The sequence below is a fragment of the Parambassis ranga genome, chromosome 12 (genome assembly GCF_900634625.1).
Source record: "Parambassis ranga chromosome 12, fParRan2.1, whole genome shotgun sequence".
Classification (NCBI taxonomy): Eukaryota; Metazoa; Chordata; class Actinopteri; family Ambassidae; genus Parambassis; species Parambassis ranga.
This window is the reverse complement of record NC_041032.1, coordinates 14,425,264-14,446,775: the sequence shown is the minus strand read 5'-3', so window position 1 is coordinate 14,446,775 and position 21,512 is coordinate 14,425,264. Positions and strand designations below refer to the sequence as shown.

General features: G+C 42.3%; 1 protein-coding gene and 1 pseudogene across 9 annotated transcripts in view; one reads left to right on the top strand and one right to left on the bottom strand.

The window, feature by feature from the left end:
• The window catches only part of nedd4l (NEDD4 like E3 ubiquitin protein ligase), a 35,090-nt gene extending 17,444 nt beyond the window's left edge, over positions 1-17,646 (bottom strand). For 2 of the 9 annotated variants that reach the window (XM_028417998.1, XM_028417999.1), the window contains exons 1-6: positions 17,299-17,646; positions 15,793-15,866; positions 12,035-12,116; positions 10,570-10,608; positions 10,221-10,274; positions 668-718 (exon numbers count right to left, since the gene is read on the bottom strand). In XM_028417998.1, coding sequence (XP_028273799.1) covers positions 668-718; positions 10,221-10,274; positions 10,570-10,608; positions 12,035-12,116; positions 15,793-15,866; positions 17,299-17,343 — 345 coding nt within the window. In that variant the 5' untranslated portion in view covers positions 17,344-17,646. Of the gene's footprint in view, positions 1-667; positions 719-1,377; positions 1,414-5,693; positions 7,184-10,220; positions 10,275-10,569; positions 10,609-12,034; positions 12,117-15,792; positions 15,867-17,298 lie in introns of those variants that run through there. The other 7 variants (XM_028417991.1, XM_028417992.1, XM_028417997.1 and 4 more) reach the window with 6 other exon arrangements.
• LOC114443715 (tubulin beta-4B chain-like) lies at positions 16,789-21,512 on the top strand (annotated as a pseudogene).

Sequence of the window (21,512 nt, the reverse complement as noted above, 5' to 3'; positions counted from 1 at the left end):
TAAAGAAATGAGTCGACAACATTTATACAAGGCTGCTCAACCACTTTATCTAATAGCTAAAATAAGAGTTTCAACGTTTTGTCCTCTGGGCTTCACTCCTCAACATGACTCAGCTGTAGCTCTTATCTACTCCTAATTTCCAGCCCCTGTGGGATGCCAAATAGGACATTAATAATTAACCCCAACAACTTTCACTGATAGGCTTTTAAGTTTGACAGCTTAGACGGAACTTTAGAGAGACACACAAGCAGCTCCAAGCTAAGCTGGAAAAGACTCCCAAGCAGCACACACCGATTCTGCATGTTGTTGTCGCTCTTATTTTCCCCACTAAGCTACACTTTCCACATATATGCGAGTGTGTGAATCTGTCAAGTGTGGCATTCCCGATTGGCTCTTGAAGGTAGCCAGCCCTCAGCAAAGTCATTCTGTTTACATTTAAGACAACCCAGTTTCCATTTCTACCACCAGTAGAGTGCCGCAACACTTTCTCACACTCCAAGCAGGCACACACACACACTCTCTGCCTGACCTTCACAGAGGTTAATACGGCACAGCAAAATTGAAGATAAGAAACAGCTGAGTATTCAAAACAGTGAAAAGCAGTCAAGTCTGCCCACACAAGTACACACACTCACACACACACACACACACACGTGTAATAACTTACCGGCAAATGACTGAGAGGAACATCAACCTGTCCCAGGAAATCATCTCTAGTCTGGGGGAGGAAAGAAAATATAAGGTCACCTTTAGTGGTGTAATTTTAGAAGTAACACATTTTTTTGAGCGTGTCTGGGGAAAGCCAGCGTGTCCAGCAGGGGTAGTGAAGGGAAAAACCACAATGTCGAGTTAAATTAACCATGTGCACCAGTATGATTTTGTGTGTCTTTTGTCACAGATGGAGAGAAAGGCAAAAAGATTTTCATGTCATAGGCAGCCCCATCCAGAAATAGCCTTATTTATGAACACCTGTGGACATCTGCAGCCAAAATACACTACGGTAACCACTTTCTGCTACATTTTACAGAAACTACTGCACCAAATCATACAATATCTTCCGTTGTCAGGTGTTACAGTCACGGATCAGGTGACTTTAATATTATTTTCTCTACAGATCGGCCCAGATTTCTGCAGGTGTCCAGAGAGAAGGCTCAGTGTAGGATGTTATTTATGGACAGGCCCCTTTTGCATCACATTATAGGAGGAAAAACCTGTGAAACCAGCAAGGAGAACAACATCCACAGCCACCAGAAAGAAGCCAAGTCAACTAGACAGAGGGAGAGTCGGACAGATATGACAACAGGGGAGAACAAAGGAAAGTGTATGTTTTTAGATTTCAGAGGCCCAATGATTTGTCCATGATCAAGCAGTGTTTACCTGTCCGAGATGAAATAGCCCATTCTTGGAAGTAGCCTGTGTGTGGGACATAACTCATTTAGACAAGAGGCGTGGACTGACACCGATTTGACAAGAGACGCTGGGATGAAATAGTGCATTGTAACCTCCGTAGTCCAAAGTTTCACTTGTGTAACTATGGTGTGGAGGATTTAATGAGTTTGCAAACAGTCTGCAATCTGCTGTGTGTAGTAGTGTGCTCTGAGGCTTTCATGCACAACGGCAGAAATGTTCAAAGTTGTGGCATCTGTGAATGATGCTCCACTGCAGCACAAAAATGTGCAGTCATAAAAAGCATGAAGTGATGGAAACATTTTCCAGCTGAGCTCAAAGTGAGGGAAATCCAGTATATGCACTTGATGTGAGAATGAAATTTAATCATATTTGTGGCCTCCTAACTGTGAAGTAGCAGAGAAGAGCTTAAAAATGAGACAAAAACAAGACTAAAAGAAGCGAAACATTAACATCTACAGACAGAAAGTTGTAGCTACACAGTATTCAGACTAACTTGAGGTGTAAAGCTACCATGCTGGTTTATTCTAAAGAATAAGTAGAAGCAGTGTTAGGAAGAAAGTGCACCGGTTTTCCCTAGGGCTCTATGATTTCCGCGATCACGGAATTGCGGAATTGGCCGATCGCAGAATTTGACATAATTTGACTGTAGCGCAGTTTTCGCGTGTAAGAGGAACGTATGTCTGGGGAAAACTGCATGAAGGGAAGCTAATCCGGGTAGCACAAGAAGCCCCTTCCACAGACTGAGCCCCGCCCCTTTCAAAACACTGTAACCATGGCGAAGCGGCTGCATACAGCTCTGCCTTCGTCACCGAAAAAAAACTGCGAAACTCTGCGCCCCTCAGTACAGAGCCGAGCAGTTCCCGAACGACTTCTGTGCGCCACGTGACTCAATAAATTTAAGTTAGTTTCTATTCAATTTAGTCATTTACATTAAAAACACAACGCTTCTGGTAGTAAAATAAGGTCAAAAAATGGGATTCCCAAAAAACTATACTGTAAAAAACAGATTTCCCAACAATTAAAACGTAAAAAAACGTAATTTGGGACAAAATAAAACAGATTTTATAGGGCCCTACTTCCCCCACTGTTAACAGACCTGGAATTAAATGGTGAAAGGTTAGAAATGAGTCACATAAAAACACTAGGTTATTAATGCACAGGCACATAAACCAACACTTGTTAATGTATTTGTACTCTATCACACACACCTACACTGAAACACACAGTATGCACATTAAATTACTCCATCTGGGAAATGATAAGTCACTGCTAACTTCATTTCCCAAACGACTCAGATGACTCATTACCAACAAACGCCTGAGTATGACAATCCCATAGTAGTCTCCTTCACCTATGTTGGTCTGTATTAATGTGAAAATGATTGTGGTCAGTGAGTCACACACAGTGTAAACAATATTAACAGCGACCTCGCTGCTTCCATCTTTTGAAAGAGCAATGCCTGTCTCATATGGGACACATGTCCTCTCTAGAGACTTAGTGTTTTTTTTACATCCTTACCCATAACAAGCATTTTAAGCTGTGGGTATGTGTATGCAGAGGGATATAATTGCAGAGTCATTTAAGGGTCACATTTGAGCCTGCAGCTGCCTCCCAGGACCAGGTTACATTCAGAGAGGGAGGAGGGGACAAAGGAAGAGGCCTGATGCACGTATGAAAACATCGTGGAAAATAACTCACGTTTACTGCAGGTCAGTTTACCCAGATAACCACGTAACATTCGCTTTTTGAGTTTTATATAGATTTTGGTTTCTGTGAAACACACTGCAGTCTCCAGGTAGCTACAGCACATCTGATCTGAATCCACAGATCACACCAACACAACTCTTTTTATGGATACTGTATATAAAGAGATGTTGCTGTTCAATTCACACGTTTTGGGCCTTAGTAAGTCTCAGATATGAACAAGTGAGTAAAAATAAAATGTGCTTTAGACTATGAAGAACTAAGAATTGGCAATGCAAGCTACAGGACTGCTATGAAGCTTCAGGACACCATAGGAGTATATGATATAGGGCCACTTGGATTCAGTCCAGGCTAGCACTGAGGTGTGAAGAGGGTGCCTCACCTACTTGACAGTCTCCGTGCTGACACGACTAAATTACAAGGGCATGAACCTCAGAGACATCAGAGCTGACAGAGAAAAGCCCTTCACAACAATAGCACTTCTTAACAAACGATGAGACCAAAATAAAAACAGAGTCCCCCTTCCCATCCATTTGCAGTCCTGCCCCAGGTAAATATAGCCGGTCTAGTGGCATGCAGAGTCTCTTTGTGAATGGCAACTCGTGGGGATCTAGGCAGGGCGGAATAGCTGTCTGCAGCTATTCCGTCTGGCACACATGCACACTCATGTTATCCCGTGCATGGGTTTTAAAAGGGGCACTCCAGACTCCAGGCAACCAGTTGGGGAAGACCTGTCATTAGGTCTAAATGAGGATTTCCGAGTTCTAGAGAAACAGGATGCCAGAGAGTCACCACATGTCAGCATATGACTTAAATGAGCTAAAGAAGGTGGCGTGCAATATGTATTCGAGTGTAGCCTAAGTGGTACCAACGTACCAAGTAATTCTACTCAATTGCATTTCCTTCCAGGTAAAACAATAGCACCTGTTTTTATATGTGTATATTTTACAACGTGTATTGTTTACATAAGTAGACTTTTTGTGGCATTGACTTTCACCACCGCACTTTTGGCACACATCTTCACTAGAGCAATGTCAACTTGCAAACTTTAATTAGACTAGGGCTGCAACGATTACTCAAGTACTCGAGTAATATTCAAGGGCAAAATGCATCAACAACTAATTTAGTACACGGTGACTCATTTAGTGACGTCATCAGGAATGATTCTCTTGCGTTTTGGGGCGCAAGAGGTCCCGGGTTCGAGACACGGGTGAGCTGTTCACACACACACACACACTTTTGGCGCCGGGCATGGAGGCGGTCGTGGGCTGAAGCTATGACACTGCAGCGGTCCAAAGCAGGTATCCACCTGCTGCTAGATGCAGCCGTAGCTTTACGCGTGATCCAAGTATTCAAGTAATCGCAAAAATAATTGGCGAGTATCAAAAAATACTCGTTTGTTGCAGCCCTAAATTAGACCAAGTCAGAACACTTATTCTTATTGACTAGTCAAAATGTGCACACATGACTTTTAAAGAGGCTTTAAATAATTATATTTCTTTATTCCAGGGGTGACGAGGTAGACATGTTGTGGACCAGAGCAGAATAAACCCTCAGGCAGCACACTGGAAAGCAATTTGTTCAGACAGTTTCTTTTGGAACCAAACTATCTGGAGTAATCCTTAAGTTAAAATCTATTTTTATGTAACGCTGCATTTTTAAGGTTCAGTTCATTCTACGTAAACACTGAGGAAAGCTTGTGCATCGCAGACCTTTGCCTTTACATCGCTTTGGCAGCGGACAGCAACATCGAAAGACTTTAAGGAAAAACACTGATGTTGCTTTTGAACCTTTTAAATCGTTATTTGGGCAGTTATGACATCTTAGTTCTTAATCACCTACAGAGCAGCTGCGAGGATACACATCCATACCAGCCTAGAACCAGAGAAGGCAGGCCGCCTGCCTGTTCTCAAAATCAACAACCACGCTCGAAACAGACTAAAGATAGAAACAGCCAACTCTTAAAGAGCCCTGACTGCAGCGTAAGGGTATTATCAAAACTTAAGTGTCACATTTCTGTGAAACAGAAGGCAACAAGTGCGGGGTGGTGGTGGTGGTGGTGGTGGGGGGATTATCCATCATACGTACGCCTGTTCCTGTTTTTCTTTCATAACTTGAATTGCCTGTGTAAAATTTCAAATGCCTGTGGTCATGAAGTGAAAGAAAGCCAGTGTGTGATTTAGCTCAGCAACTGCGTCTGTGCTTCTCTGTTCCCAGAATGTCACCACCCTCTTCCTGCACATACAGATCTCTCCTCATCTGAGCTGGGGCCAGGTAGTAAAATAAAAAAAAAAGTTAAGTACACCAATCTTTACAGATTAGAGATAAACGTTTGTGATAGTGACTACATAAATTTCCCTCCATCTGTAACCTTACTATCAGCCATGCTTTTGGCAAGACCATATCTATACTTACTCCACTTAATGTCATGTGACCAAGATAAGGCCACTATTTTGTATTTTTTACCAGAACACTGAGGACAATGAGTCTACAAATCACGTGAGGTGTTTTTAGAGTTACAGATGAGCTTGTTTCATAAGCAGATTAACATCCTACCAAACTTTTTCAATAATCTTTACCTTGGGATTATTCCGTGTCAGTTCATGGCCAAGACTCACATCCTGATCTCCACCTCCAGCTGGGGTGAAATATATCTTGAAATGTGGCTGTCTTCTGGGTGTTTCCCCACTGATTTTAAACGTACAACCATTATTTCTGTTTCTTGTTTCTGTCTCCTCGTCCGTTTGATCCTCCTCTATACTCGGGCTGTCAGCACCAGTCTGCCGATTTTTGTTTTCCAGCAACAGCCTCTGATGAGACGAACTTCTCTGCAGTCGAATTCTTGGGTAACGCACCATACGACAACCCCTGGAGCTGCCGTGGTCAACATCTGTGCATTCTGGCTGTGATGCTGCAACCTGTTGTCTGGTCTGGCTCTGATCCTGGTTCTGATTTTGCTGGAGCTGAAACACTAGTCTCTGTGTTGCGCCATTAACACCAGAGCACTGGTCTGGGCTCTGCTGCTGAACGGACCAGCCGGAACCACCATAAGGAAGAATTCTGAAGTGCTGGACATCAGAACCATCAGAATTCCTTTGGATGCAAATGGCGCCAACACTGATACCAGGTTGGCCTCTGCTATGCATAGTATGTCCCCTGGATCCAATACTAAAGACCCTACGCTTTGGAAGGTTCGGCCCTGTGAGAATAGGTTGCGAGTTCGAAGACTCTGGGCCACAGTATGGAGGAGGTGGATGATGTGGAAAGTCGACTCTATTCAGCGGTTCGGTATAGGCAGGCGCAGGTCCTGGAGGAGAATAACAAGGCGGCGGGACATCGTCAGCCTGGCCACTGGAGTCTCCATTACCTGAGCCATTTGATCGCTGAAGAGAAATGTGCATGGACGAGCTCTTCGTGGGACGAGGCTCTGTGTAGGAGGCAAGCTGGGGTATAAACATGGAGGAGCTGCGTTTAAGCGAAGGCTCGGAGCGCAAAGCAAAAGCCGCCGATGGGACGTGCTGCATAGCTGACTCCTGAGAAGGCCTAGACCGCGGAGGTGGCTGCATACGGAGTGCCATGACCACATCATTGTCTCCCTGCTGCTCCTCAGAGTCTCCCTCCAGTATCTCCGGTGCTGTGTTACTGCGGCCTGAGCCAAAGTACAAACGCAGACGTTGTGCCATTTTCACCTCACGTCCCACAGCTCCCGCTCCCTCTCACGTTCTCTCTGACTGCCTGTTGGTTCTCTCCTCTGGCTCCTGTCTCAGTCTTCTAGTGTCGCCCACTTCTCCTTTGGCTGGGTAGATGACTGATCCTCTTTTTTCTTCCATTCCTCCCCTCCCCGTCTTCCCCCTTCCCCCTCCCTCACTCTGAGAGACTCTTCCACAACTTTCCTTCCCACAGTAAACGTACGGAGAAATTAACATACCGCGAAAACATAACCACAGCAAATAGCTGACACCTTCACACTCAGCACTAAGACGAGAGGCAGAGTGAAGTCTAAAGAGAGGAAGGGGAGAGGGGGGAGCCCCAAAAAAAAAAAGAGAGAAGGATCCCTGTATACCAAACTATTAGTACTACCAAGCACTAGCGACAGACAGCAGAAATAGCCCTAAGCCGAGTGACAGCCAGCATTCCTGACGTGATTGGATAAGAGCTGCCAGCGCTCCTGGTTTCCGAGGTGACAGTGGGTTGCCTGTCAGTCATGTGACTACAAATGGCCCCACCACCTCCTGTTACAAACCTCATGCTGCCCTCAAAGTGCCAACTGCCCCCCTCTACTTCTGCTTCCCCCCTGTCCCACCCTTCCCTTCATTCACATAATCTCTTTCTAACACAGTGCATTCATCTGCCTTCACATCTCTCATCAAAGTCTATGTACTTTTTTCTTCTGCCGATCATTGTGACATTACTTTACCCAGAAACTCAAAACATCATAGTCAATATGGGCAATTAAACCACGTTGTACTGATCAGAGCAGCACCCTACGATGGTGCCAAGGGGGAAAAAACTGAGAAGAAGAGTGAGAAAATGAAACAAAAATGCCCTATCATATCCTCTTTTAACCAGGTATACTGCTCACATCATGACTTACTAAATACCAGCTAGAGCCCAGAGTGTAAACCACACTCAGTTTCTTCTTCTTGCAGCTTGGATATAGAAGAAAGAGCATAAGGAAGGAAGTTGTTGCTAAAAATGGACCAAAAAAAAGTGGCAGCAGAGTAAAGAGCAGACTATCTGACAGATTGCAGCTTTGATAAGGCAAACGGAACAGTCATCTCTGGGGAACGACGTGTCTACTTGAAAGAGAACGGCCATGCACGCATGTCTCCCATACACAGCCAAATACTCAAAACTGGCTGGTGGTTTTATAGGCCACTCTGTGCGCATCCAAAAACCACCCAGGACACAACTCAGCTGTGAACCTAGTCTGCAATGCTAAATGAAATCAAGCAGACAGATTGCGATGCTTAAGTGGTTCTAATATTCTCTTTGGCTTGAGCACAGAGAATTTACATACAACATGGTGTACATTCATTAAAGAACACCTTGTACTGCTTGACAGCAGTGTAATTCACCAGAGTATCAGCATGTACTACTTTGCCCTGAGGCTAGAGTTCGTTAAGGAGTTGACTGCCTCCATGCACAGAGCTGACAAAGTCCCTATCATTATTTGGCATTTCAGAAAAACGTGGACAAAAAGTGAGTGCCTTGTCTTTAACTCTATGACTGATCTGACCCATGTGCGTCACCTTGTCTATCTCAAAAAGCAACCAGCAACAAGTTAAGTGATGGTGTATCAGAAGAGAAGACAACAAGAATCAAAGCTCTCCATTGTGCTCAAGGGGGCAGGAAGAAGACGAGCCTTATCGACTGGAGACAGAGAATCAAGAAGGAAGAGAATGGAGTACAAGAAAGAATCATGACTTGGCAGCCAGTTCTGATGACACGCTGCCTACAGAGTGGGGCAGAGTCAATAAATGTGTATGTGGAATGTTATAGAGAATGTTCTGTATAAAAAAAAAAAAACTAAATGCCAATGTGTGGTCCTATGGCAGCAAGCCCAGATACCAAATAATGACATAACATGCATGCTTCAAACTAGACACTACACTGTATTGTGGGACTACACAATCTTTTCTCTCAGTCTCTCTACTGTATAAATACAATATTTTAAGCTATTACTTAAGAATTCATCAGTTTTACAATCATTTAAAAAGGTCGAGCTTATACTTTTTTTTATCTCGTCTGACAAATAAACCACAAATTAACAGATATAAAAGAGCCAGCAGCCCCTTCGAAAAAATACAGACCAGTGTTGGAGGAGCTGCCTTGGCATGCTCCTGGAGGTAGACACAAAGCACCTCCTCAGACATATAAGGAGAGGACTGTGCTTGAGGCTGCCTGTGCTGTGCTTTCTTGTGTCATCGTCTTCTATGCTACACAACAGACAGCTCCCACTGTAGTGAGGGGAGGGAGGAAACATTAGAGCTGCCCTTTTCCTAACAGGCCGAGTGCCAACAACCCCCCCTCCCCACATCCTCAGCGGGGCCGTCTGGAACCAGTGCATGCTCTGATTTTATCAGTATTTGAAGAATAATGCACATTTAAACACATCTAAATGAGATTAAATCAGAAAAAAATCTTTCCAAAGAACTACAGACGGCACTGTTACAAAAGACACTCCCAACCTCCAGCGATGGTCAGCCATGCACAAAAGCAAAGGCCCTGAAGCTGTCAAGACCCGTCATGAGGTCCTCACAGAATGTGCCTTATCAAGCTATAAATTCTAAAACAACGTTGTTGTTGCTGCATCTGCCGTTTCAGATCCGCACAGTTGCTAAGAATACATGACAAACAAACAAACAAACACACCAGACAAGCCTTTTTGCTTCTTTTTTGCTTCTGCAGAGTTTTTTTTTTTGGAATGTCAACAACCACTTCATTCACCTCCATCGCTGCTGAAGAGGGTTCACAGAGGTGAACATTAAACACGAGCGCGAATTAGCCGACTAATTATGAAGATGTACTTGTTTTTTTTTTTTTTTAATTGCTGCAACACTTGACTCGGCAGGCTTAATGTAGTTGTCATGGCAACTGAGGGCCAACAACAGGTTTCATTTCACAAGTCAAGGAAAGCAGTGTTCTCGTCTGTATGGGGGGGGGGGGACATCTGAGCAGAGAATGTTAGAGCTGCTGGTGGATGACGATCCCAAAAGGGAGCAAAGTAACACACTGCAGAATGTAAACTGTGCCGAGAGTTCACAAGAGGAAAATGGTGAATACACAGAAGAAATCAATTTCTGCCTGCTTGTTGATGATCTCCTGGGTAAAATGAATACTGACCTATTCCAGGAAAATACAGCAACACCGCCTTTATAACTACCACATTTTATTTGGAGACACATTACGTTTTATAAGCATAACCGAGCATAAAATAAAGTGCTATTGGAAAAACCATTATCAGCAAAGGAAGTGTAAACACTTTAACGTAGACACACACTGCATGAAGTAAAATAAAAAAAAAGGCATGACAACTGTACGCAACAAAATAAAGCTGCAATTAAACATAAAACAGAATGAAGGGAGTGAAGTGTGTGTCTTACCAATCTGTTTTCATCAAACACCTCAAAGAGCAGCCGGTGATTCTGTGGACACACCTGTGTGGGCAATAAAATATACAGAGGAGACGTTACAGGCGTCAACCAGTGGTTATAAAGCATGAATAACTTTAAAGGGACACTTTTGCGTCACAATAACTCACAACTACAACATAGCACTAAACTATAATCCTATATAAATAGCTGGTGAGGACTTGTCATATATATGTGGAAAAACTTGTAAAGTCTAGTAAGGCGGGGCTCAGCTCAAGATTAACAACTCTAACACTACCACTCCAGATTAAACCACTGCATTGACAGACTGCGTGGAGGATTATCAAAAACACGAACTCACTCTGAAGAAGAATTCTTCGTTCCATTTGGGGTTAAGGGTCTGAAACACAAAACGTAGATATGGTCATATCGTCTACATTGAGTAAAAAGACAGAACAACAGCATCTTAAGTTTCCACAGAAAGCAGAACAGATGCATGAAAGCAAAAAGAAGAGGCCCGGTGAGAAAATTAGGCTCAGTCTCGTACACCAAAGATCCTCTTATGTTGTTAGAGGAAGTTTGTAGCAAACAACACGTCCCTGTGATTGGCATTAGTCTCTAGATTAACAGCCCCTGAAGATTTTCACCCACTTTTGGGATGGATCAGCTCAGGCAGACACACTCCTACAGACTTTCCCTCTGCTGACTGATAACTATGTGACACTTCTCATTAAAATTCCTCTGGTGACTTAAACACTCAAATGTCAATGAAGTCTTAATGATTAATAAGCACAACATTTTACAGCGGCGATAAAATAACATCCCAGTTAAAACAACTAGAATTACAAATGGACCCAATGCACTTGGCAAACAAAAAAAATCAATACTAAAAATAGTGTAAATATCTAGAATGGCATGCCAAACATCAAGCATTGGTAAATGCCTTGGGGCTACTTGATGATGTCATCATTTTCCATACCATCTCTTCAGCAACAAAGATGCCATCAAAGGTGTCCCACTTAAAGACACATGGAGCCCACAGTAGAGCCGAGCAGCGATGCTTCCTTTTCTGCTCCACATAGCAGTGCATTGTCAGCTATTTATATCCTATAAAGCAACCATGGCCACTGGCAGCATATGTCTGCCTGCATGGAGGCTTGTGCTGCCCAACTCCAACAGAGGGTTTTGCTGGCAGCTTACTTGTGGCTAACATTAACCACCAGGAAAGAAAAAATCCACCCAAGAAAATAAGAAAATGCAGAAAAAAACAACAACAACAGGCTGTATATTATATATTATATATTATGAGATATGGCCTTGGTGGTGAATAATACCCACAACATTACAGATTTTATTTTAAACCATGCAGCCCAAAGCGATCCACAAAGCTGGAAATAAATACAGACTCTGAAATCCAAATATTTCCTGTATGCTGTTCAGATTAATAGTGACTAATAGCTCCCCCTACTGTGAAAAGACTTCCTCCCCTAAAATAGGTCACTGGGGGAAAACAGCTTGGCCAATGTCTCCCTCTAGACTCTCCTGAGCAGAATAAGGAAGGCGCTGCCTTATAGTGCCTTCCTGTGGTGTCCTTCTCTGTCAGGATTATGTGATTGGTTTGCTTTGTAGGGAAAATACTAGCAATTTGGTCAGGTGATCTCAAACCTGTGACTTGCGAAGGTAAAGGACAAAGTCACGTTTGAAAGATTGTGATGTAATTGTGACGTGCGGCTGTGGAAGGAGATTACAGCAGCAGGAGACACTAATCAGAATCAGTATAAACAGAGAACTGTGCAGGAAACAAGCATCAATATTTTAGGACTTACCTTTTTGATCGTTTTCGTTTGGACTAAAGCAAGCTCTCTGTTTTCATCCGCAACATAGAGGGAAAGTTTGACATAAGGATCGCTGCAAAAACAAAGATAAGAACTTTTGTTATTTAAGCACAAACTGAGCATTGCACACTCACCCAATAATATGTACACATTATTTTGCTTCGGCACCCACATCCAAACAATAGTAACTTTTTCCATACCGAGGTCCCCTGTCCTTACATAAACCTAATATGATATTAACCATGGACGCAGGTGCCAGAGCCCATATTGCTAGATTACACTCATTGCCTGCTTCCAGACCTGAAACCCGAGTCTGGCCAGCAGACAAAAACTGCTTGCATTTGGGTATTGTGCGATAAGGCCATAATGTCTAATTGACGGAGAGGGCTAAAAATAGAAAAGGCAAAACATTTTAAAGGTGAGCTGTGCAGATACTAAGCAGAGAGTGTGTGTGTGTGTGTGTGTGTGTGTGTGTGTGTGTGTGGCAGTATAAAAATACCCAAATGATTTATCTGAAGACGCAGACAGGGAAGAAATCCCCCAGCGTGCTCTGGATAGAGCGGTAGAGATGTGATATTTACTCAGAAAACCAACTGCTCTCCTGATGTCAGCCCCCGCAGGCAACATGAGGTACAGTGATGGGTTTTTAAAATTTACAAATTCTCCCTTTGAGCTTTCATAACTCTCCGACTGTTTTCATATTTCATATGTAAATACAATATCCAAAATCAGACAGCTACTACTGTACTGGGTATTTCTGTGCATACTTTAGCAGTGAATAACAACACAACAGAACATATGGTGTTGAAATATAATAATAATCAGGGTGCGACAATTTGATTGGGGCGAACAGATTTAAATGTTGTTTTTAATTTTGAGTGTAAAATAAAATCTTATGTTTTCCTGTAGTGCTTGCGAAGAACCATGGTTACACAGTGTCAGCAGGCATTACGGTGTGTTTCAGCACAACAAATATGTCATCCAAACACCATACCTAAGTAGAACCCCTAGACTTACACTGGCTTCTACAACACATTGTTACTGACTGCTGCTTTGTTGTCACCCCTTTGCGAGGCACGATGTATAAACCTCCCATCAACTACATTACAACAGCAATTTCTTTTTCTGGTAACAAAGCCTGCATCTGTTCAGCACAGTTTGAGGTTAGAACGTCTTGTTTAGAAACAGATCTAAACAGCAATCTGATACCAAAATTAGATTTTAGTCAGCCAGCTAATGTGCTAATGTGCAGACTTTCATTCACAGGAAGGTAGAGGTTGGGTGTGAGCAGAAGAAAGTGCAGAAGACAGACCGACAGAGCAAAAAAAAAACAATGAGTCGCAAATGTACCCCCAGCAAAATTGTAGTCATTTGATTGCTAATTAACATTTTCAAGACCCCCACCGGCTCTAATTGTGTGTTTGTGCATGTTCTGTGATGTGCTGTGACTAAACAAAAACAATGAGTCTACTGTATCTGGGCCTTTTCTCGTCTCCTTCCTTTCTACTAACAGAAAGTCCTGCTGAGGGAGACAGACAGGCTACTTCTGGTCAACATAAGATTAAAGGACGCCATGGGCTGCAGGTTGGAAATTGTAGCTGGGCCCGCTTGTAGTTTCATTGCATGGAAAATCTGTTTCTATCAAGAAAAAATAAAATATCAGGGTGAGAATACAGATGCAATAGGAACAGATTTAGAGCTAAAAGGAAGAAAAGGGACAAGCTGGCACTGTTTGAGGCATCTTCTGAGGTGACAGACTGCCAAGTCAGCACTGTCTTCTGTGGTAGCTCACCACATATCAAGACCTCATTCAGTGTTTCTTCATTACAGTTGAGCTTTCTCCCGAGCCAGGCTGAGCTGTCCTGCCAGCAAGCCATCAGGATGCTAACACATGCACTCTGGCATGCGAGTAGCACTCACACAGTGCTAAACATGCCAAGCTCTTCTTCCGACAGTGTCCGCTTTCTCAAAGCTCAGATACAATACATCACTATGATTAACAGAGCGGCAAGTGTTCACATTTAGATGAGACTTGCACAAGAATTCTCTTTACCGCCATTTACAAATGGGTGTTGTCTCGTCATCTATCTAGCATGTATGTAAAGAATGATATTTAATCTTTCCTAGAGGCCATCTCTGAGGTATACATGTTTGCACACAGCAATCCAGGCACTTGGGTGTGTTTATGAAGGAAAGGGAAGCAGTTAGGCCCCGTTCACATTCACACTAGAGTAGGATTGTATCTGGATAGTCTTTAAACTGGATACGTTCAGACTATTTTCAAATCTGGCTATCACACACGCGTGTGTCCGCACTCAATCCGGCTTAATCCGGCTTGTTTGCAGTCCTCCAAACAGCTAGGTGGCGCCTCGTAATATACAGAGTGCGTTCAGGCTGCGGTAGGACGCGTGTGCACTTGCGTTGTGCATTTTTTTGGTCCCGTGTCGCTGCTTCCTTTGTTTTTTTTTTGGTTTAAAAAGCAGTTTATTCCTTCGTAGCCCTGTGTAAAATAAACTCGGGGCAAAGCTGTCATAGTTCGAAGGTTGTTTACATACGGCTTTTGTACATGACCCGCACACTGTCCCCGTGAACCGCTAGCTGCATTTGCGTTCAGACCTAAGCCACATTTGAGCCAATCAGGCTAGATCCACCTCCGAGAGGTGGATTGAAATCAAGCTGGATATAGCCGGATTCGCGGTGTTCACACTATCAGGATATATCCAGATACGGCCTGAATCCCGCTCTAGCCAGATTGATTTCCCCAGTATGAACAGGGTCTTATTGAGCAGAAGTCTCAATATTCAATGTTACATCAACTGTTCTTTCCCAAATACATAGCACTGATTTAATGTGAATGCCTGAAAAAGGTAATAAGCAAATTAATTCATAAATAGTCTTTAGTCCCAGGACATCATTTCAATCCCCCTTCAATCAATTAAGTTCTCAATATAAATTGCAAGACTGAACGTTTATAATCTTTATAAGAATATTTCCACTTAGCACTGGAACAAAATGATAATTGAGAGCAGGTGGTGGCACAAGGAGAGCATGCTGGGATATTAATTTATCAACTTTGTACTCGCTGTGTTCTGGCACAGCGAGTACAAAGTTGCAGATAATTGCAATTCAAAAGGAGAAGTTGCATTGCTCAGAGAGAGAGGAAAAAAACAAAGAGCTGAAATATAAACACACAGAAGGGTATTATGTAATATCAAGTTTAAAAAAACCATATTAATGGTTACTCTTCTCAGAATTAAACATGATGAGAGAGATCCCAAAAAGTTTAAGTTTAACATCAGGGTGTTCTCACACGTGTGAAAGTATGTGAGATGTATAATTATTAGTATTTTATCTAGAAACACTTAAATAGAGGTGGGTTATAAGTAGTATGGGAGAGGTGCATGGGTAATCATTGATTAACACATTGGAGTTCAAGGTCTTTGCAAACTAGAAGGAATGTAGTGAAAGTGCTCAACGCTGTCCTGTCCAAGGTTGAAAAGACTAGAGAAAAGGAGAGCTGCCAAGTCAAAGAACACAAAGGTACAGCGCAAACTTTTATAATAGGTAACATTCTTTAAATATAAATGTGCCTGATAGGCCATCATATTACTAATAGTGCAAGACACCACCTCTATAATTACATTTTAACAGGCTCACGCCTCTCACAGTGTTGATAGAGAGGTGACATATTAGGTTTAGAGCTAAGAAAGCCTCTTAGACTGAAAAAACTACCTTGTGGTGATACCCACCTGGCTCCAATGATGTCTTTCTTTGCCAGATCAATTCCTGCAATGACCTTAACCCGCAGCACTCTTGTTTCATGCTGCAGAGAAAATGAGAAGACAGACAAAAACACTGAGTAAGATTCACAACAAAATGGTGTCAGAAGCTCACATTCATCCCACCTCAAGTATTTTAAGCTGCCGGCTGCACTAACTTGTCGTTTTAAGTCAATAACCCTGACCTAGAAAGAAGGATGTTGAATGGGAAAAGCTTTTCTAACCTTGCTGTGAGACATATAAATAGCAATTCATTATTCTGTGTAGACTAGCACTGTTTTTGATTGGTCTGTTTCCCAAAAAGCATCTTTTTTGTAGGTCTGAAAGCAAAATTAATGACATTTACATAAAGTCTTAGATCAAAGTCTGTCACAGTTATAGTGCTAGGGACAGTGGCAGAGGAACGAGCCAGGATGGGAACCCAGCTGCTACCTTTTGACCATGGTGTGTTGGACTGGGGGTGTTGCATTACTGAGTGTTTACTTCACACTCACAGGAAGTGCATTGTCTCATGGAATGCAGACCCCTAATTGTGTTTATCTTTACTTGAGGGGATTACATGATCTGGCCAGTTCAAAGTGTATTTGTCAAGACAGGTGTCCAGTAAATTGGCTTAAAAATAAGGCCAGATGCAAGTCTCTCCTGCATCCTTGGGAACAGTGGCAGCTGAGATTACTGATGTAAGCACAGAACAAACTCAAAGATCCGAGGCACACCCTCATATTACTCTGACACAAATATCACTTCATATACTCCTTACTATTTCTGACTACATGAGTAATGTCTGGCAGGTAGCTGAATGATCCTATGACAGCTGTTCTGTTAGAAAATGAGCTTGTTTGTCATAGCTCCCAGGCTTGACTCGTGACTATGATGCTGCTGTGTAACACAATAGTGTTTGCATCGTATCAATACATAATTCTACCTTATTTATGATAAGTCTGAACGGTCTAGGGTAACGCTGAGTCAACTCGGTTAAGCCTGAATATCGACAGTGCGGGACCTACATGCCTAAACTCGTCCAGTGGGCAGCTCACCATCAAGGAGGTGGGGTGGTAAAGGTCTGACAGAATGGTGAGCTTGTAATTTCATCTAGCTCATTACCTCCAGGAATCAATCGAATTCTCCTGCCTGCATATCTGTATTTAAATATAGCACTTTAATGTACTAAGCTACAAGTCGTCCGTGTGTTATAATAACAATCGCGGTGGTATAAAGCTAGCTTGGTCATAAGTGGACGGGTTCAATTCCAAGACGAAGTGATGCGTCCATCACTTGATTTGAGGTTGGTAAAGTCCTGGACAGGCAGATTATTGACAACTGCCTGAACGTTACAATGGACTGTTACCGTGGGTGAGGGCTGGTTAGCTAGACATTCGGCTAACGTTAGCCATCTATGGCTGAACCTCTCGTGAGAGACATAGATGTTTACATATTAAAAAAAAATAATAAAGTTTTGTTGAAATTGAATCTTACCTCGTCTTCTGAAAGCCCATATATTGGCTCGTAAGTCGCAGCCATATAGCCTGCGGTCCACGCTTTACACACAAAATCAAGCCGCTTTTCCAAAGCTAGGTACCTAGCCTTGAACAATAAAAGTCCCACTTTCCTCTCTCTGCCGTGCGGTGGTGGTAAAGTCCACGGAGGGATCCAGTCCTAGAAATGGCACGGGGGTTGGTTCAAAGCCGGATAACGTAATCTCAGCCAGCGTGATCACTTCAGGACACAACTTGAAAATAGAAAAAAAAAATGTGTCCAAAATGTTTCGCTTGAGACAAATCGCTTGTGTCAACTCCCAGAGCTTATCCCCTCGAAATGTTATGATACTTGACTTCCTCCTGACAGCTCAACCAATCGTGTGCCGAATTCACGTGATTGTTGTCAACGGTAACCAATCAAATGCGTCGTCGATTCCCCCAACTCCACCAGATGACCAATAAAAAACCGAGGAGGGCGTTCCACTGAAATCTGTCATGTGTATGTTTTTTGCATGTGAAGGTATGTCGAAGTTCCCACGATTTGTTTTTTTTTTTTTAGATATTTTAATTGCATATAATATATTAAGCTAAACAGTGGTTTTGTGAAGAATGTTCTTAGTCTTGGCGTGGCTTGAGGCACACAGCTAATCAAACATTAAACTACTAATCGAGACCAAGATTTAAAGTCAATGAAGCGGTATATTTAACTGATTAATCATTTAAATACAAAATCTCTCTATACAGATTTAAATTCGAAACCTGGAAACAATCATTAATGTTTTTATTACACAGTGTTTGTAGCCTTAATGGTAGTGTAGCTTTTGATAAGGTTATGGTTAAAGTTTGTAATCTATATAATCAGTTTTTAAATTAATTTTGGTCTAAGCTAATGAATAATGACTTAGAGCTACTTGACATTCACATTAGGTTACTTTCTTAATATGAGGACTGTGTGTACATATTATTAGCCACAAAAGAAAACCACTGTTATGGTACTTTTAATCAACTTTTTTTTAAGTTTTATTTTTCTATTTTACAGTCTACAGTTCTCCACTTATGTATTACTCTGTTAGTACATTTGCACTGTGTTGCCCTGTTATTTATGCTGCTGTAACAACTATATTTCCCTTTGGGGGATCAATAATGTCCTATCTTATCTTTTCTTATCTTTAAAATATATAAATCATTAGTAAAAGGAGTTATTCATGACTACAGCCATCAATTACACCTTATAAAGCCTTTATGAATGGTGCTTTAATCAGGAGTGTATATGGTGTTATTTCACAGTGATAACATGCTCCACTGAGTTACCTGACAATTATGTAAATAGTAACTATCTATTAATAAATAAAATCATTCTACATCCTGCCATTATTTATATTACAGTAAACAATAAAAAAACACTAATGATTCTATGATGCTTTAATCTGTGTTTTTGTCCATTATTGATTATTATTGCTAGCATCATTTCTTGTCCCATATCCAGATTTCTAACGCATAAAATAGAACTACAACAAGTATCTGTGAAGATATATGTTTTTCAAATACACACAAGAACTGTTCACATGCACAGGAAACAGTCATTACACAGTATATTACAGTTATACTTTGCATTTAGTTACTCAAAGGTACCAAAAACATTGGGTTTGGCATGAACCTAAAGAGGAGGTCCAATGGGAGTTCATCACAGACTCCCATTGGTTGTTATGAGCTGTGGGCAGGACAGAGGAAGCTTTTTATTGGTCCAGTGGAATGTCAATCAAAAGGTCAGGGTGCAGCAGCCATTTTGAAATTCTGATAGTTCCAATGTTTACAAGGAGGAGTCTTCACGGTGAATACTTTGCCTGAGAATTTGCACGTCTATTGGAACATTTGTATGAAACAACTTTGCTAGCTTCTCGCTTTCGCTTCTGTCACGGATGTTTGCGTGTATTAGCCAATAGATGTTTGAGCTGAGAGGCAAGGGGCGGGTTTTCAACGTAATATATATATATAAAAACCGTTTGTCCACGCAGACATTCAACGGACCCAGATCAAACGAGTGTTGTGGGATTTATTCTGCTTTCAAGTGACCATGAGGAAAATCGTGCATATACGGCAATCAAACTGGTGCCAAGGTTAGTCAGACTGTCTTTTATTTGCTAACTTAATGTTGTTTTTTATTATCACCGTGTTCTGCCCGAGCCCATTCAAGAAACCACAACTATTGCATTACGTATAGTCTTCTGACCTCGACAAACATCACTTAATTTTAAATGTTATTTTGCTTTGAGGGTAGCGCAAACTTTCAAATTCGCTATTGCAACCAATAGGGAAAGGCGCGTGCAGCGCTACGAGAAACGTCCCCGCTTTAAACAGCCATCACTTTATGTCAGTGACGTCAGAAGTTTTTTAAGAAGCTTTGTTTCTTGGAGCTAACCGTAAATTGCATTGCGTGTTTTTCTTATGCAGTTTTTGGAGGTGATACGTGATGAGCATGGCCTTGATCCAACTACCAGCATCAGTGTCTACTACAGCGAAGCAGCAGGTAAGTGAAGTAATAGATAGTATTAGTAGTAACAGTAAGACTAATTGCACTTTCAATTATTTTTTTCTTATTTTTAAAATTCCCTTCTTCATCTGTTATGCTTGTTTTAGGTCAGAAATATGTGGCTCTGGTTGTACTTGTGGATCTGCAACTGCAACTTTATTTATAACGCAGTTTAAAAACAACCAGGTTGACCAAAGTGCTACAATCATCTAAAAATGCAATAGAATAAACTAAAAACAATAAATGAAAGAATATATTAAAACTAATTTAAAATATGTTAAAATATTAAAATTAGATAAGATAAACTAAAGTAGAATAAAATAAAATCAGGTCAAATGTCAACATCTCAAGTGGTGCCAAACGCCAATGTGAACAAGTGCGTTTTAAGAAAACATTTAAAAACAGGTACAGAGTAGGCCTGTCTAATGTGCAAAGGCCCGGTCCCCTCTGAGCTTCCGATTAGTTTTAGGTACACTTGGTAGCAGTTTGTCAGCTGACCTGAGAGCCCGATGAGATGTGTAAGGAAGGAGAAGCTCAGAGAGGTACAACGGGGCAACGCCATTCACACATTTAAAAACAAATAAAAGCAGTTTAAAATGGATCCTAAAATGCACAGGCAGCCAGTGAAGGGAAGATAAAACTGGATCTGGATGAGGTCTGGGCCACAAGGTTAAGTCTTCAGGCCGGACAACTTTGCTTTTTTTTTCTTGCAGATAATTCTCTTGCACCACAAGTGCTGATGCTTTGATGTCGATTCTATTTTTGTAGGTGGAGCTGGCATCAACTGCACAGAGGGTCACAACACTGAGGGTGCAGAGCTGGTGGACTCTGTCCTGGATGTGGTGAGGAAAGAGGCAGAGAGCTGTGACTGCCTGCAGGGATTCCGGCTTACATTCACTCTGGGTGGCACAGGCTCTGGTATGGGCACCCCGCTTATCAGCAAGATCTGTGAAGAATACCCCAACATGGGAGTCACCACCACCTGCCTCGGGTTTCCCAGGACAATTAAACGCTGATCTACACAAGCTGGCTTTAAACATGGCACCATTACCTCGTCTTCACGCCAGTCTTTACTCTCCTCACAAGCAGCCAGCCGTACAGATCACTCACTGTGCCAGAGCTCACCCAGCAGATGTTTGATGCCAACAACATGATGGCTGCCTGTGACCCACATCACGGACACTGTCTGACAGAAGCGGCAATCTTCCGTTGCCACATGTCCATCAAGGAGTTGAATGAGCAGATGCTGACTGTGCAGAACAAGAACAGCAGCTACTTCACTGAATGGCTCCCCAACAATATCAAGACCTCCCCGAGGCCTAAAGATGGCTGCCCCCTTCATGGGGAACAACACCGCCATCCAAGAGCTGTTTAAGCGCATCTCTGAGCAGTTCACAGCTATGTTCAGATGCAAAGCTTTTCTCCACCGGTACACAGACGAGGGCATGGATGAGGTGAAGATACTGAGGCAGAGAGCAACATGAACAACCTGGTGTCTGAGTACCAGCAGTACGGACTGTTTCAGGAGGAGGCTGATGAAGGGATTGCTTAATTTCAGTGTCATGTTCTCCCTGTTCTGCAGCACTTTAGAAGGATGCCACTTGTTCTTACAAGGTTCCTGGTGCGTTTTCTTGCATCAGTGGTCTGACTGTTCTTGTATATCGAAGGACACTATAAATTTG